At 49.2% G+C, this 15395-nt stretch overlaps 1 protein-coding gene across 3 annotated transcripts in view; it reads right to left on the bottom strand.

Moving 5' to 3' along the window:
- Window positions 1-15395, bottom strand: part of LOC115174064 (focal adhesion kinase 1-like) — a 230923-nt gene that overhangs the window by 172917 nt on the left and 42611 nt on the right. The window contains exon 1 of one of the 3 annotated variants that reach the window (XM_029732718.1): window positions 6465-6725. The exons of the other annotated variants lie outside the window; for them this stretch is intronic. Within the exon in view, the coding sequence (XP_029588578.1) occupies window positions 6465-6483 (19 nt within the window). The 5' untranslated portion in view covers window positions 6484-6725. Of the gene's footprint in view, window positions 1-6464; window positions 6726-15395 lie in introns of those variants that run through there. 3 annotated transcript variants of the gene reach the window in all.

Genomic DNA, 15395 nt, shown 5'->3' with positions numbered 1-15395 from the left:
CAGTAGTGAGGAGGCAGAAACAGTCTGGGCCTGACCTACAGTAGTGAGGAGGCTGTAACTCTCTGGGCCTGACCTACAGTAGTGAGGAGGCTGTAACTCTCTGGGCCTGACCTACAGTAGTGAGGAGGCAGTAACTCTCTGGGCCTGACCTACAGTAGTGAGGAGGCTGTAACTCTCTGGGCCTGACCTACAGTAGTGAGGAGACTGTAACTCTCTGGGCCTGACCTACAGTAGTGAGGAGGCTGTGACTCTCTGGGCCTGACCTACAGTAGTGAGGAGGCTGTAACTCTCTGGGCCTGACCTACAGTAGTGAGGAGGCTGTAACTCTCTGGGCCTGACCTACAGTAGTGAGGAGGCAGAAACAGTCTGGGCCTGACCTACAGTAGTGAGGAGGCTGTAACTCTCTGGGCCTGACCTACAGTGGTGAGGAGGCTGTAACTCTCTGGGCCTGACCTACAGTAGTGAGGAGGCAGTAACAGTCTGGGCCTGACCTACAGTAGTGAGGAGGCTGTAACTCTCTGGGCCTGACCTACAGTAGTGAGGAGGCTGTAACTCTCTGGGCCTGACCTACAGTAGTGAGGAGGCTGTAACTCTCTTGGTCTGACTTACAGTAGTGAGGAGGCAGTAACAGTCTGGGCCTGACCTACAGTAGTGAGGAGGCTGTAACTCTCTGGGCCTGACCTACAGTAGTGAGGAGGCAGTAACAGTCTGGGCCTGACCTACAGTAGTGAGGAGGCCGAAACAGTCTGGGCCTGACCTACAGTAGTGAGGAGGCTGTAACTCTCTGGGCCTGACCTACAGTGGTGAGGAGGCTGTAACTCTCTGGGCCTGACCTACAGTAGTGAGGAGGCTGTAACTCTCTGGGCCTGACCTACAGTAGTGAGGAGGCTGTAACTCTCTGGGCCTGACCTACAGTAGTGAGGAGGCTGTAACTCTCTGGGCCTGACCTACAGTAGTGAGGAGGCTGTAACTCTCTGGGCCTGACCTACAGTAGTGAGGAGGCTGTAACTCTCTGGGCCTGACCTACAGTAGTGAGGAGGCTGTAACTCTCTGGGCCTGACCTATAGTAGTGAGGAGGCTGTAACTCTCTGGGCCTGACCTACAGTAGTGAGGAGGCTGTAACTCTCTGGGCCTGACCTATAGTAGTGAGGATGCTGTAACTCTCTGGGCCTGACCTACAGTAGTGAGGAGGCTGTAACTCTCTGGGCCTGACCTACAGTAGTGAGGAGGCAGAAACAGTCTGGGCCTGACCTACAGTAGTGAGGAGGCTGTAACTCTCTGGGCCTGACCTACAGTAGTGAGGAGGCTGTAACTCTCTGGGCCTGACCTATAGTAGTGAGGAGGCTGTAACTCTCTGGGCCTGACCTACAGTAGTGAGGAGGCTGTAACTCTCTGGGCCTGACCTACAGTAGTGAGGAGGCAGAAACAGTCTGGGCCTGACCTACAGTAGTGAGGAGGCTGTAACTCTCTGGGCCTGACCTATAGTAGTGAGGAGGCTGTAACTCTCTGGGCCTGACCTACAGTAGTGAGGAGGCTGTAACTCTCTGGGCCTGACCTACAGTAGTGAGGAGGCTGTAACTCTCTGGGCTCCAAGCTGTATGCACATTCTGTCCTTCCACCTGATTTTCCTAATTCTTCTCTTGATTAAATAATCTACTTTCAGCTGCCAAATCAGGATTAGGATTACAATTAATGATTTCAGGAGACCCAAAATAAACAGAGGGAAAGAGAGGACATATTGTACTAAGAGGAATGGGAAACATTCCTGATTCTACTGTAAGTGATAAGAAAACCTCTAACATCCAGGAAGGCTTTCAGAAGCACAATAAACCATGAAAGAGAGGACATAGTTGTACAGTGAGGATTAAAGTAAAACATTTCTATTCTTCTTCAAGAGACGAGGAACATCTTCCTAGAGTTAAGCAACATAATTAAAGAAGAGGTGGGAAGACCAATTCTCCTGAGAGGAATGAGGAACCGTTCTGGTGGAAAGCGGTTAGGAGTTCTGTTCCCAGAGCTTCAGAAACCTGCCTGGTGCAGCCAGGACCACAAAGCCAACACAAGGTCGGTTGGACCTCCACTAGTGTAGAACTACGCTACCCATGCTAGGTTTCTGCCTCTGTGTGGGTGAAGGATAGCATGAAAAACAAAACAAAAAATAGGTCATTCCACAATACCCACAGAGGCAGAAATCCTGTGAGGAATGTGAATTAGAGGCTACTGTTGTACAGAAGTGCTGTGAGTGCTGCATTCCAAGACAACCATTACAAAAGGACCGGCACACTTTACTGTTGCTAACTCAGCCTTCCCATCCAGCCACTGGCTATGGAGATCCTGCAGAGATACTTTTGTGTGTGTGTGTGTGTGTGTGTGCGCGTCTGCGTGTGTGTTGGAGTTATACTATCCTTGTGGGGACCAATGGCATCATTTATAACTGTTGAATACATTTTACACTACAGATCTACCTACGCCAATTCTGAAAGGACAGCGCACGCACAAATATTTTGAGATTTATAAATGTATTTATACATACACGTTTCCCGTTATAAATCAGACCTGTCGTAAAACTACGCACGTGAACAAGCATTATAACTCTGCCTGAATAACGCCCATCATTCACCTTTCATGGTGACAATAACGCCCATCATTCACCTTTCATGGTGACAATAACACCCATCATTCACCTTTCATGGTGACAATAACGCCCATCATTCACCTTTCATGGTGACAATAACACCCATCATTCACCTTTCATGGTGACAATAACACCCATCATTCACCTTTCATGGTGACAATAACGCCCATCATTCACCTTTCATGGTGACAATAACACCCATCATTCACCTTTCATGGTGACAATAACACCCATCATTCACCTTTCATGGTGACAATAACGCCCATCATTCACCTTTCATGGTGACAATAATAATAATATTTTTCAACAGTAGGCCTGCTTACTGTACAGTGGTAGCCTACACACTTCAATGCAAAACATGGCTCCGCCATTTCCTGATTGCTAATTTCAGTTTGTGACAAACAAGCAAGTATAGTGTAAAGAATCATTGTGCCATCTAAACCACCGTAAATGATATTTTCCATTAACAAAAATATTGTATTTTCAGCTGTTTGAAGCTGGTGTATAAAACCGGAAGTAAAAGATGCAAAAATGAAATTTAAAAGCATATAAATAGCGCACATAGAACTTATCTACCTCTTCTTAAACTTGCATTCAATGAGAATGATAGATCTATACCTCACATTTCTATGTGCATTTTGTCAGGTCACCCAAAAAGCTTCATATTGCAGCTTTAAATTCTACAGTATGTTATAAACCGCACTGCCTTTCACATGCATAGAGCAAACACCACAAGTTATAATTATCTAATAGGCTCAATTAAATAAATTCATTTGCTGTATGGCTTCTTCGGGAATATGAACTCATCATGGCCAGAAAAGGTGCAATGGTTCTCATATATGTACTATGTTTAATAAATGAAATATTGTCTAGGCTACTCAAGAAATTTGGCATTACAGTATTCAGACAAAACCTACAAACGTCAACGGAAAAAGGTGAACCATCTGTTCTGCCGTTAAACTGCGTTTCGGATCGCATAGAGCAAAATACTTTAAACACCGGTAGCTTATCTATTTACTACTGTGAAGAGGGTCCAATTAAATGAGAGATGGGACGAATGTTAGCCTATCATAAGTTGCTGTGGGCCTATAGGTTATTTTGTGAGTAGCCTATGAAACCATCACAGTCAGAAAAGGTGAGGAATTTATTCTGCAATGATCATGGAAATGAAATAAATAATCGGAAATAGATTTGAAATTATTTTAGAATGCAAGATAAAATAGCTTTTTGCTCTTCTCACTAAGAGCAAATGATTGCATCTTGTTATTATAGTTAGCTACCTGTTTTGTTGTTTGCACTAGGCTATTATTGCCTTCTTGCTATGTAGCATCATAGGGGTCTGTGGATGCAACAGAAGTTAGGGGCCCACCTCAAGACCCTCCAACACCTGCATGTGTGTGTTTGCCTGTGATCGTCCGTCTGCCCGCCCGCCCGCGCGTGCTTGCTTGTGTGTGTGTGTTCGCCTGTGATCGTCCATCTGCCTGCCCGCCCGCGCGTGCTTGCTTGTGTGTGTGAGAGACTAGCAGGTGTTGGAGGGGCTTGAGGTGGGCCCCTAACTTCTGTTGCATCCACAGACCCCTATGATGCTACACGCTCCAGTAACACCCCTTGACCTGAGGGGTCACACACACACAGGCGGACGGATACTCACAGGCAAACACACATATGCACACGCTCAACCGAGTAGCCTTCACTCTTCTGCAGAAGCCATCATACAAACCAAAGCAGATATACATACAAGGAAAAACAGCACTGGCACACACACACTTCATATAAAAGTAAAGTATGCAACAAGGTCACCGACATGCATGACTGCACCGCAGACACAGGCCCAGTAGACATGCATGACTGCACCGCAGACACAGGCCCAGTAGACATGCATGACTGCACCGCAGACACAGGCCCAGTAGACATGCACGACTGCATCGCAGACACAGGCCCAGTAGACATGCATGACTGCACCGCAGACACAGGCCCAGTAGACATGCATGACTGCATCGCAGACACAGGCCCAGTAGACATGCACGACTGCATCGCAGACACAGGCCCAGTAGACATGCATGACTGCACCGCAGACACAGGCCCAGTAGACATGCATGACTGCATCGCAGACACAGGCCCAGTAGACATGCATGACTGCACCGCAGACACAGGCCCAGTAGACATGCATGACTGCACCGCAGACACAGGCCCAGTAGACATGCATGACTGCACCGCAGACACAGGCCCAGTAGACATGCATGACTGCACCGCAGACACAGGCCCAGTAGACATGCATGACTGCACCGCAGACACAGGCCCAGTAGACATGCATGACTGCATCGCAGACACAGGCCCAGTAGACATGCATGACTGCACCGCAGACACAGGCCCAGTAGACATGCAGCACACGTTCATCCATGCGCATGGTTGGCAATAATGGAGGTTGCCCAGACCTAATGCCGTTACGTTACTGAATTTATACTAGAATGACCATCATAACTGGCACCATTATACATGGCTAATGAACTGGTCGACTTAAAGGCTTGATCTCCTAAGGATTTCTAACAGTAATATAAATTGTGCGGCATAAGCATTAGCATTAGCAATAACATTGGACGCTTTCCTTCACCTTTTGCCACCAATTGAATATCACTAGCCAAAATCTAGGCTAGTTAAAGGGGCCATACATTATGAATGTGTGTTAATGTTTGTTTAGATGGTAAGTACAGAGGGCACAGAGAGGCTTTTGCAAACAGTGCTTGTTTTGCAAATTTCACAAACATTTTAAGCGAGGAGAAATAAAACATACTTCATTAAATTATGGATGAGGAAGTTGCTAAAAACTAGAAAAGAGATGAAAACATTGTTGCATGCCTGCCATCTCTCCCTGTCATCCCTAACCTCCTCCCTCTCTCTCTCCTCCCTCTTCCCTCTCCCCCCTCCCTCCCACACATCAACACACTACCCAGCAGTGACCAGGGCCATTTATCACTGGGACTGACACATGATTATCTACAGCTTGGATCAGGAACTGAACAGACACTGCAGAACAACAGTTCTGTGTCTCAGGCTTTGTCCCAAATGCCTAAGCCTTAGCCTATATAGTGCACTACTACGGTTTATTTGGAACACATCCTTAGTCTCAGCCATTAGGTCAGCCTTTAGCAGTTTGACAGAAACAGAATGTAATAGACATAAAGAAAGAAATGAACATCGGATTGTGAAGTGGAATGCATCAAGGCTACATGTTGTACTGTACAGAATGTCAGTGAGTGAATAAAACGTCTATGGATTGTTGTGTAAAGCTCTTTCCCAGATATAGTATGAACCCTCTGCAGACAAGTCAATAGAGACAGATGTTTTACACGTCACTGATGGGCCCCGGTATGATTGGGTGAAGAGATGACATAATCAATTAATACAATAATGTACTATCATCACCACTAATAAATGGATCTAAAAATGAAGCTAATTAAACACACTGCTAATTGTCCAAGTAATACATTTCTGACCACATGCTGTGTTTTTATTGACTTGGCTGCCATTAGCAAGACAGGAGCAACACAGATAATAGGAGTTAAAAAATATCACACACACACACACACACACACACACACACACACACACACACACACACACACACACACACACACACACACACACACACACACACACACACACACACACACACACACACACACCAGTACAGAGGGAGAGGAAAACACTACTGTAAATGCTGTTCCATTCAGCAAGCTAGCCTAGCGTAACCCAGAGCAGGGTATAAGCGTAGCAGTGTAGCCTACACCACACGAGAACAGAGCAGCAAGACAAAAAAAGCCATCCTTACCGTGATATAGTCCTTCCATTTAAAGAACAAAAGCCAAACCAGTAGCCAGGAGACCGGAAGGACGGATCTAATTAATACACAAAGCTGTGTTGCCTCGGCGACATGCAATCCACTACCTCCTTTACTGGCCTTAACCAAGACAATATCCTGCCATGTAGAACACAGCAGCCTTACTTCTCAGACTATGGAGAGCCAGAGTGTGTGTGTGAGCCAAGTGTACGCACACAGCCGACGGACGGACTGCCTCCAAATGACAGAGAGAGGGGGATGAGAGAGGGGGATGAGAGAGATGGAAACAGGAGGCGGCTGGGGTCTTTGTCTCTCGGACGGAGAGGGTAGGGGAAGCAAGAGGGGGAAGAGCAGGAGGAGGAGGAGGGAGGGGGGAGAGCAGGAGGAGGAAGGAGGGGTAAGAGCAAGATTAGGAGGGGGAAGAACAGGAGGAGGAAGAGCAGGAGGAGGGAGGGGGAAAGAGCAGGAAGCAGTGGAGGAACAGGGAAGAGCAGGAGGAGGAGGAGGGAGGGGGGAGAGCAGGAGGAGGAGGAGGGGGGAGAGCAGGAGGAGGAGGAGAGAGGGGGAAGAGCAGGAGGAGGAGGGGGGAGAGCAGGAGGAGGAGGGAGGGAGGGGGAAGAGCAGGAGGAGGAGGAGGGAGGGGGGAGAGCAGGAGGAGGAGGAGGGAGGGGGAAGAGCAGGAGGAGGAGGGAGAGCAGGAGGAGGGAGGGAGGGAGGGGGAAGAGCAGGAGGAGGAGGAGGGGGGAGAGCAGGAGGAGGGAGGGTGGGAGGGGGAAGAGCAGGAGGAGGAGGGGGGAGAGCAGGAGGAGGAGGGAGGGAGGGGGAAGAGCAGGAGGAGGAGGAGGGAGGGGGGAGAGCAGGAGGAGGAGGAGGGAGGGGGAAGAGCAGGAGGAGGAGGGGGAAGAGCAGGAAGCAGTGGAGGAACAGTGAAGAGCAGGAGGAGGAGGAGGGAGGGGGGAGAGCAGGAGGAGGAGGAGGGGGGAGAGCAGGAGGAGGAGGAGGGAGGGGGAAGAGTAGGAGGAGAGAGGGGGAAGAGCAGGAGCAGGGAGGGGGAAAGAGCAGGAAGCAGTGGAGGAACAGGGAAGAGCAGGAGGAGGAGGAGGGAGGGGGGAGAGCAGGAGGAGGAGGAGGGGGGAGAGCAGGAGGAGGAGGAGGGAGAGCAGGAGGAGGGAGAGAGGGGGAAGAGCAGGAGGAGAGAGGGGGAAGAGCAGGAACAGGGAGGGGGAAAGAGCAGGAAGCAGTGGAGGAACAGGGAAGAGCAGGAGGAGGAGGGGGGAGAGCAGGAGGAGGGAGGGAGGGGGAAGAGCAGGAGGAGGAGGAGGAGGGGGGAGAGCAGGAGGAAGGAGGGAGGGGGAAGAGCAGGAGGAGGAGGAGGAGGGAGGGGGAAGAGCAGGAGGAGGGAATGAAGAGAAGGAAAGGAAGAAAGCAGGGTGAGAAACAGTGTGAGAGACATAGAAGGAATTGAGAGAGAGAGAGAGAGAGAGAGAGAGAGAGAGAAAGAGAAAGAGGGGGGGAGGAAGAGAGGAGGGGGAAAGACGAACAGAAAAGTAAATCAAATGTCACCAACAATAGCGGTCCATCACAGTGCATGGCTGTTAGCCCTCAATAGAGAGCAGACAGGGGCACACATAAAACCAGCTTCCTGTATCTACCATCACACTGCTGAGGCGTCACTACACACAGTAGGGGTGTCAAACATACGGACCACAAGGGGGTCCCAATCTGGCCGTGGGTGGTTTGAGGAAATAAATCATGGATTTACATGAATACAGTTTCTTGGCTGTGTCCAGCTCGCTAATAATCACTGAAATTAAATCTAGACAGTCAAGGAACATCGAAAATCCCAAAACGATAGATGGAGGACTATTTCTTGCACATTTTGACACAGAGGAAATATAACAAATTTTTAGTGTGGCTCTCCGGACCCTATTGAAGACCGAATGCAGCCCAAGGGGCTAAATCAGTTTGACACCCCTGCAGTAGACAGTCACACACAGATCTCACTAGTGTTGGCTTCCTCTGTTTGATTTCTTCCATTTCCTCTCTCTATAGGGATGGATGGAAGAGAAAGGGGGGTGAATACTGAAAAATATGTATTTAACTGTATATAATATATATGCTTATTAACTTTTTATTCTAATTCTGATTTTTCAGGGGGTTGCTGCAGCACCCCTACTTCCTGTGGGTATGTTGTGGTGTGTGTGTACTGTGTGACTGATGGGAAGCTCATTTGAAGGGTCAGAGGTCACCCTAACCCCTGAGGAAAGGACAAGGGCTGAGCCAGCACTAACCAAACTGACTGAAACTGCACACTAAACCCTAACCCTAACCCCTGGGGAATGGACAAGGGCTGAGCCAGCACTAACCAAACTGACTGAAACTACACACTAAACCCTAACCCTAACCCCTGGGGAATGGACAAGGGCTGAGCCAGCACTAACCAAACTGACTGAAACTGCACACTAAACCCTAACCCTAACCCCTGGGGAATGGACAAGGGCTGAGCCAGCACTAACCAAACTGACTGAAACTACACACTAAACCCTAACCCTAACCCCTGGGAAATGGACAAGGGCTGAGCCAGCACTAACCAAACTGACTGAAACTACACACTAAACCCTAACCCTAACCCCTGGGGAATGGACAAGGGCTGAGCCAGCACAAAACCAAACTGACTGAAACTACACACTAAACCCTAACCCCTGGGGAATGGACAAGGGCTGAGCCAGCACTAACCAAACTGACTGAAACTGCACACTAAACCCTAACCCTAACCCCTGGGGAATGGACAAGGGCTGAGCCAGCACTAACCAAACTGACTGCAACTACACACTAAACCCTAACCCCTGAGGAATGGACAAGGGCTGAGCCAGCACTAACCAAACTGACTGAAACTGCACACTAAACCCTAACCCTAACCCCTGGGGAATGGACAAGGGCTGAGCCAGCACTAACCAAACTGACTGAAACTACACACTAAACCCTAACCCTAACCCCTGGGGAATGGACAAGGGCTGAGCCAGCACTAACCAAACTGACTGAAACTGCACACTAAACCCTAACCCTAACCCCTGGGGAATGGACAAGGGCTGAGCCAGCACTAACCAAACTGACTGAAACTACACACTAAACCCTAACCCCTGGGGAATGGACAAGGGCTGAGCCAGCACTAACCGCAACTAGACACCTATAACGACATGGAATTTGGCCAACATACTTTGCACTTTGCTATTGTCTTTCAATTAAAAGCATGTTATAATTTAAATGTATTATTATTTATTACATTAGACAACCGCTGGAGTAGAATTGGAAGTTGTTGATAGACAGACCAAAGCCATAAATCTTACAAATCAGTGATATTACATGGAGATAAACACTAGAACCGCCTTTATGCCTAGAAGTACCCGCTGGAGAACTATGCCGGGCGTCGCCTTCAGCATATGCATCAACCCGCAAGGTGCAGCAAACATAAGCGCCAACGCTTGATAAATAGTGCATCAACTATTCGAAAGGATTAATTGCATGAAGAAATATTTGTGGAAATATAAGATATGTTTTGTATAATTCTACAAAGTCCTAGGAAAAACGTAGAACTATAGCTTATTTTAGTTTCCCTTCCAATAAAACATTACAGTGTAATCCATTTGATCTACCATTAGTAGAGTTATAAACTATTAACAAAGTAGAAACGAAAAAGATAATAATAATAAATAATAATATAACCAGCCAGGTCACAGGTGAAAGTATTTGCTATATTTCTAAACAAAAGCACCAGTGCATGAACAACTGGAAAGAATGAATATCAAAAATAAAAGAAATATATTCATGACAAGATATAAAAACAGTCATTTGTTGATAGAATGAATATCAAAAATAAAAGAAATATATTCATGACAAGATATAAAAACAGTCATTTGTTGATTGTATCGGACATGCCTTTATGCATGAAATGTAAATTAATCAATCTGGTCTTCTTTTGATGCTTTGGGTCCACAGTCAGCGCACAGCTTCGGGGCTTTGTGTGAGCAAGCCCCACAAACAGATCGATTGCACTGCACATGGTTTTCATGGGCCTTGTTTCGTGTGCACCTGCCGCAGGTGTCACATAATCTCTCTGAAGCGGTTGTGTGGCACCTATCAGACCAAAATGACTTCACATCCATGCTCTTTCCGCCGTACCGCAGACATGCAAGAGGGCAATCAATGCTTAGAGTTCATCCATAGACATGTCCTATATACTGGTTCCTTTTCTGTGCTCATGTGCAACAGTACAATCTCGGATGTGCTGCAACATCTGCATGTCACATAAATTCATCACTCTTTTCTTCCCAAACCGTGTCATTCCTCCCAGACTCCTGTCTCACCATGGCAGTTGGCTCTGTTCAGGTTTTTCTGCGGCGATGCTCAGGCATCGGAGGCGGAGGTTCGAGGTCAACATCAGAATCAAATGAAGACTCTTCATCAACAACGTCGATTTCAAGCTCAATATCTGATCCTCCATCTGACTCCAACTCATCTAAATTCTGTGTCCATTCGTTTGGTTCAGCTTGCCATTGACAACTACACACATTGTATGTTGACCTCATTGTCTGATTTGACTCTCCGAGGGGAAATTATGTACAATTTCCAGCCTTTCATAATAAATTAATTAGACCGCCTGCTACACCCTGATCTGTTTCACCTGTCTTGTGCTTGTCTCCCCCCCCACCACCAGGTGTTTCCCATTTTTCCCCCATTATCCCCCCATTAAACCAGCGTTTAAGTCATCCCAGCGAGTTTTCCATGTGTTGCCTTCGCATTAATTTTGTTTTCTCGTCTTCCCGGTTTACACCTTTCTGCCTGCCCTGACCCTGCCTGCCGTTCTGTCCCTTATTGACTCTGCCTTGGATTACGAACTTCTGCTTGCCCTCGACCTGCCCTTTTGCCTTACCCTTTGTGATAATAAATATTCTGAGAGCCGAACCATCTACCTCCTGTGTATGCATCTGGGTCTAATACTGAGTCGTGATAGTACTAACTGGCCATGACTGAACCCAGCAGACTCAGACCAGCTCCACAACGCTGTCTCCCTGCAAGGAGCCACCATTGGAAGACACAAGGAGCTACTTCAGAACCTTATGGAGGGACTCCATACCTTGGAGGAACGCCATGACCATATGTTCAACCCATTACTGTAGCAAGCCACAACGGAAACCTCCCGGGCGCTCAGTAACCTTGCTACTAGCGATGTTTCTCCCAAGCCTACACCGACTTCCCGAGAACCCCACTTACCTCCTCCGGAGCGCTGTGCTGGAGATCCTGGAACCTGCCAAGCGTTTCTCTCCCAGTGCTCCCTCATCTTTGAGCTACAGCCTAGCCTTCTTTGGATCGGTCGAAGATAGTGTCTCATAAAACTGATGTTTGGAAGGGCGCTCACTCAACAATCCGTTGTTTGACAGTTTGCAGGATTTCGTGGCGGAGGTAAGAAAGCTGTTCGATTCCCCGGTGTCCGGGAGAGAGGCTGCTCGGAAGCTACTTCGTCTGCGTCAAGACTCCCGCAGTGAAACAGACTACACGGTAGACTTTCGCACACTGGCCGCCAAGAGTGCCTGGAACTTGGAGTGACTGTTCGACACCTTCCTTCATGGATTATCGGAGGGAATCAAAGATGAACTCGCAGCCTGGGAGTTATCCAGGGACCTCGACTCCCTCATAGCCTTGACTATAAGGATCAATGGGCACCTACGGGAACGCAGGAGGGTGAGGTTGTCTGTTGTCAGCCACACTCGCTCGTCCACAGTTTCTCCCTTGCCTCCGAAGAACCCTGGAAGTCCTCGACACCTGCATTCCCGAGAGAATCCGATATCACCCGAGCCCCCTCGGGGATCATCGGGGACTGGCAGCTCGTCTCCTCCAGAGACCATGCAACTGGGCAGGGCTAGATTTTCTCCTAGTGAACATTTAAGCAGGCTGAGCTCCAACAGATGCCTGTATTGTGGTATTACAGGACATTACATAGCCACCTGTCCAGTAAAAGACCAGGCTCATCAATAGGTAGAGGAACGCTGGTGGGCCATACAGGGAGTTTCCAAACTACCATTACCCGTACTCCTCTCCACGCTATCCTGCTGTGGGGTGACCGGTCAAAATCTCTCCAGTTTGCTCATTGACTCTGGGGCTGACGAGAGCTTCATGGATAATACCCAGCTCAGATACCAGGGTCTCTCTACCCAACTCCTCTCCATTCCCATGGACGCCAGAGCTTTGGACAGATGCTCCATTGGCAGGTCACTCACAGTACGGTTCCCATTAACCTGCAAGTGTCGGGTAATCACTGAGTCCATTCAGTTTATAGCTCGTTCTGCCACGCACATTGCCTTAAGGCGGCGCAGCCTGCCCTGGGACATCCTTCTGAGAGCTTGGGAAAAGCCTCAGATCTCTCTCAACCAGGACCTCTGGGAATTATTCAACAAGGCTCGCGCCACATCCCTTCCTCCGCATATACCCTACGATTGCGCCATTGACCTCCTCCCGGGCACCACACCACCTGGGGGGCAGCTTTATTCCCTGTCTGGCCCGGAGACCAAGACCATGGAGGTATACATTGAGGACTCTCTAGCAGCAGACGCAGGGTTTTTCTTTGTGGAAAAGAACAAAACCCTGCTCCGTATATTGACTACCGAGGCCTCAATGACATAACGGTAAAAAATCGTTACCTGCTACCACTCCTCTCCACTGCTTTCGAGCGTCTCCAGGGGGCAACCATCTTTTCGGGGTTGGACCTCCTACCACCTGGTTCGGATACGGGAAGGAGACGAGTGGAAGACAGCCTTCAACATGGCTAGCGGACACTACGAGTACCTGGTTATAACGTTTGGTCTGACCAATGCTCCCGCAGTGTTCCAGGCCCTGGTCAACGATGTTCCCTCGGGACATGTGGAACTGGTTTGTGTTTGTCCATCTTGACGACATCCTTGTCTTTTCCCGGTCGGCTCAAGAGCATGTTCTCCATGTCCGACAAGTCCTCCAGTGCCTCCTGGAGAACCAGCTGTTTGTTAAAGCGGAGAAATGGGATTTCCATCATTCCACTATCTCCTTTCTGATATACGTCATCACTGCAGGGAACATTCAGATGGATCCTGACAAGGTGAGAGAGGAGGTGGATTGGCCCCAACCCACATCCAGAGTGCTGCTGCAACATTTCTTGGGATTTGCTCATTTCCACCGCCGCTTTATTTCGGGGATACAGCACCCTGGCCTCCCCCCTCTCTGCACTCACCTCTCCCAAGGTTCTGTTCATGTTGTCCCCAGCTGCTGACCAGGAGCGTTTCTGGATCTGAAACATAATTTCACGACAGCCCCCATTTTAATCCATCCGGACCTGTCCCGTCAGTTCGTGGTGGAGGTCGACGCTTCGGACATTGGAGTGGGGGCCGTCCTTTCCCAGCGTTCTTGCCAGGACCAAAAGCAGCATCCCTGCGCATTCCTCTCCCATCGTCTCAATTCCACTGAGAGGAACTATGATGTGGGAAATCTAACTTCTGGCGGTCAAGATGGTGCTGGAGGAGTGGATGCACTGGCTTGAAGGGGCAGAACATCCATTCTTAGAGTGGACCGACCACAAGAATTTGGAATATCTCCGCACCGCCAAGAGCCTCAACTCAAGGCAGGTTCGTTGGGCTCTGTTATTCACTCGATTCAATTTTGCCAACCGTCCCGGGTCCAAGAATGTGAAGCCTGACGCACTCTCCCGCCTGTATAGTTCCACTGCTACACCATCTGACCCCGAGACCCTCCACCCTACCTCCTGTCTAGCAGCTACACTAGTCTGGGGTATTGAAAGCGGGACCGCAAGGCGCAGTGGGTTTTCGTCACAGATTCGGCCCGGTTCCCATTCCTGGAATGGGCCCATTCCTCTAAACTCACCTGTCATCCTGGCTCCCGTTGGACCCTGGCTTTCATTCGCCAACGTTTTTGGTGGCCACCACGGGTCCGGACATCTCCGCATTCGTCACCGCCTGCACTGTTTGCGCACAGAAAAAGACTCAGCGGCAAGCTCCGGCTGGCCTCCTTTAACCACTCCCTGTTCCTCATTGCCCCTGGTCCCACATATCCCTGGACTTTGTCACTGGTCTCCCTCCGTCAGATGGCAACACCACCATCCTTACTGTGGTGGATAGGTTTTCCAAAGCTGCACATTTCATTCCCCCTTCCTAAGTAACCTTCAGCCAAGGAGACAGCCCAGCTTATGGGGCAGCACGTCTTCCGGATCCATGGGCTTTTGGTCGACATGATCTCCGATCGGGGTCCTCAGTTCTTGTCCAGCTTCTGGAAGGCATTCTGCACCCTTATTTGGTCATCGGCCAGCCTCCTCCGGGTTTCATCCCCAGTCCAACAGCCAATCAGAGCGAGCCAATCAGGACCTGGAGACTACTCTTAGCTGCCTCGTCTCTGCCAAACCCACCACCTGGAGCCAGCAACTTGTGTGGGTGGAGTACGCCCGCAACTCCCTTCCCTGCTCCCTCACTGGACTCTCGCCCTTCAAGTGTTCCTTGGGTAACCCGCCACTGCTCTTCCCTGAGCAAGAGAAAGAGGTCAGCATACCCTCAGCCCAGATGTTCGTCCACCGCTGTCGGCGTACCTGGAAGAGGGGGACCCCAGCTTCCCCGGGCAGAGGGTATGGCTGTCCACCCGTGATCTGCCCCTCCGGGTGGAGTATTTTAAACTTTGTCCTCGTTTTATTGGTCCATTCCCCATCTCTAAAGTCAGTAGCCCCTCCGCTTTTCATCTTCTGTTGCCCCGTACCCTCTGTATACATCCCACTTTCCATGTGTCTAGGATTAAACCTTTGTCTTACAGCCCTTTGTCTCACGTTTTTAGTCTTCCCGGTTCTGACCTTTCTGCCTGCCCTGATCCTGAGCCGTTCTGTCCCTTGTTGACTCT

This window comes from Salmo trutta, chromosome 34, assembly GCF_901001165.1.
Source record: "Salmo trutta chromosome 34, fSalTru1.1, whole genome shotgun sequence".
Taxonomy (NCBI): Eukaryota; Metazoa; Chordata; class Actinopteri; order Salmoniformes; family Salmonidae; genus Salmo; species Salmo trutta.
Note: the sequence above shows the minus strand (reverse complement) of the source record. Positions and strands in the feature narration are given on the sequence as shown.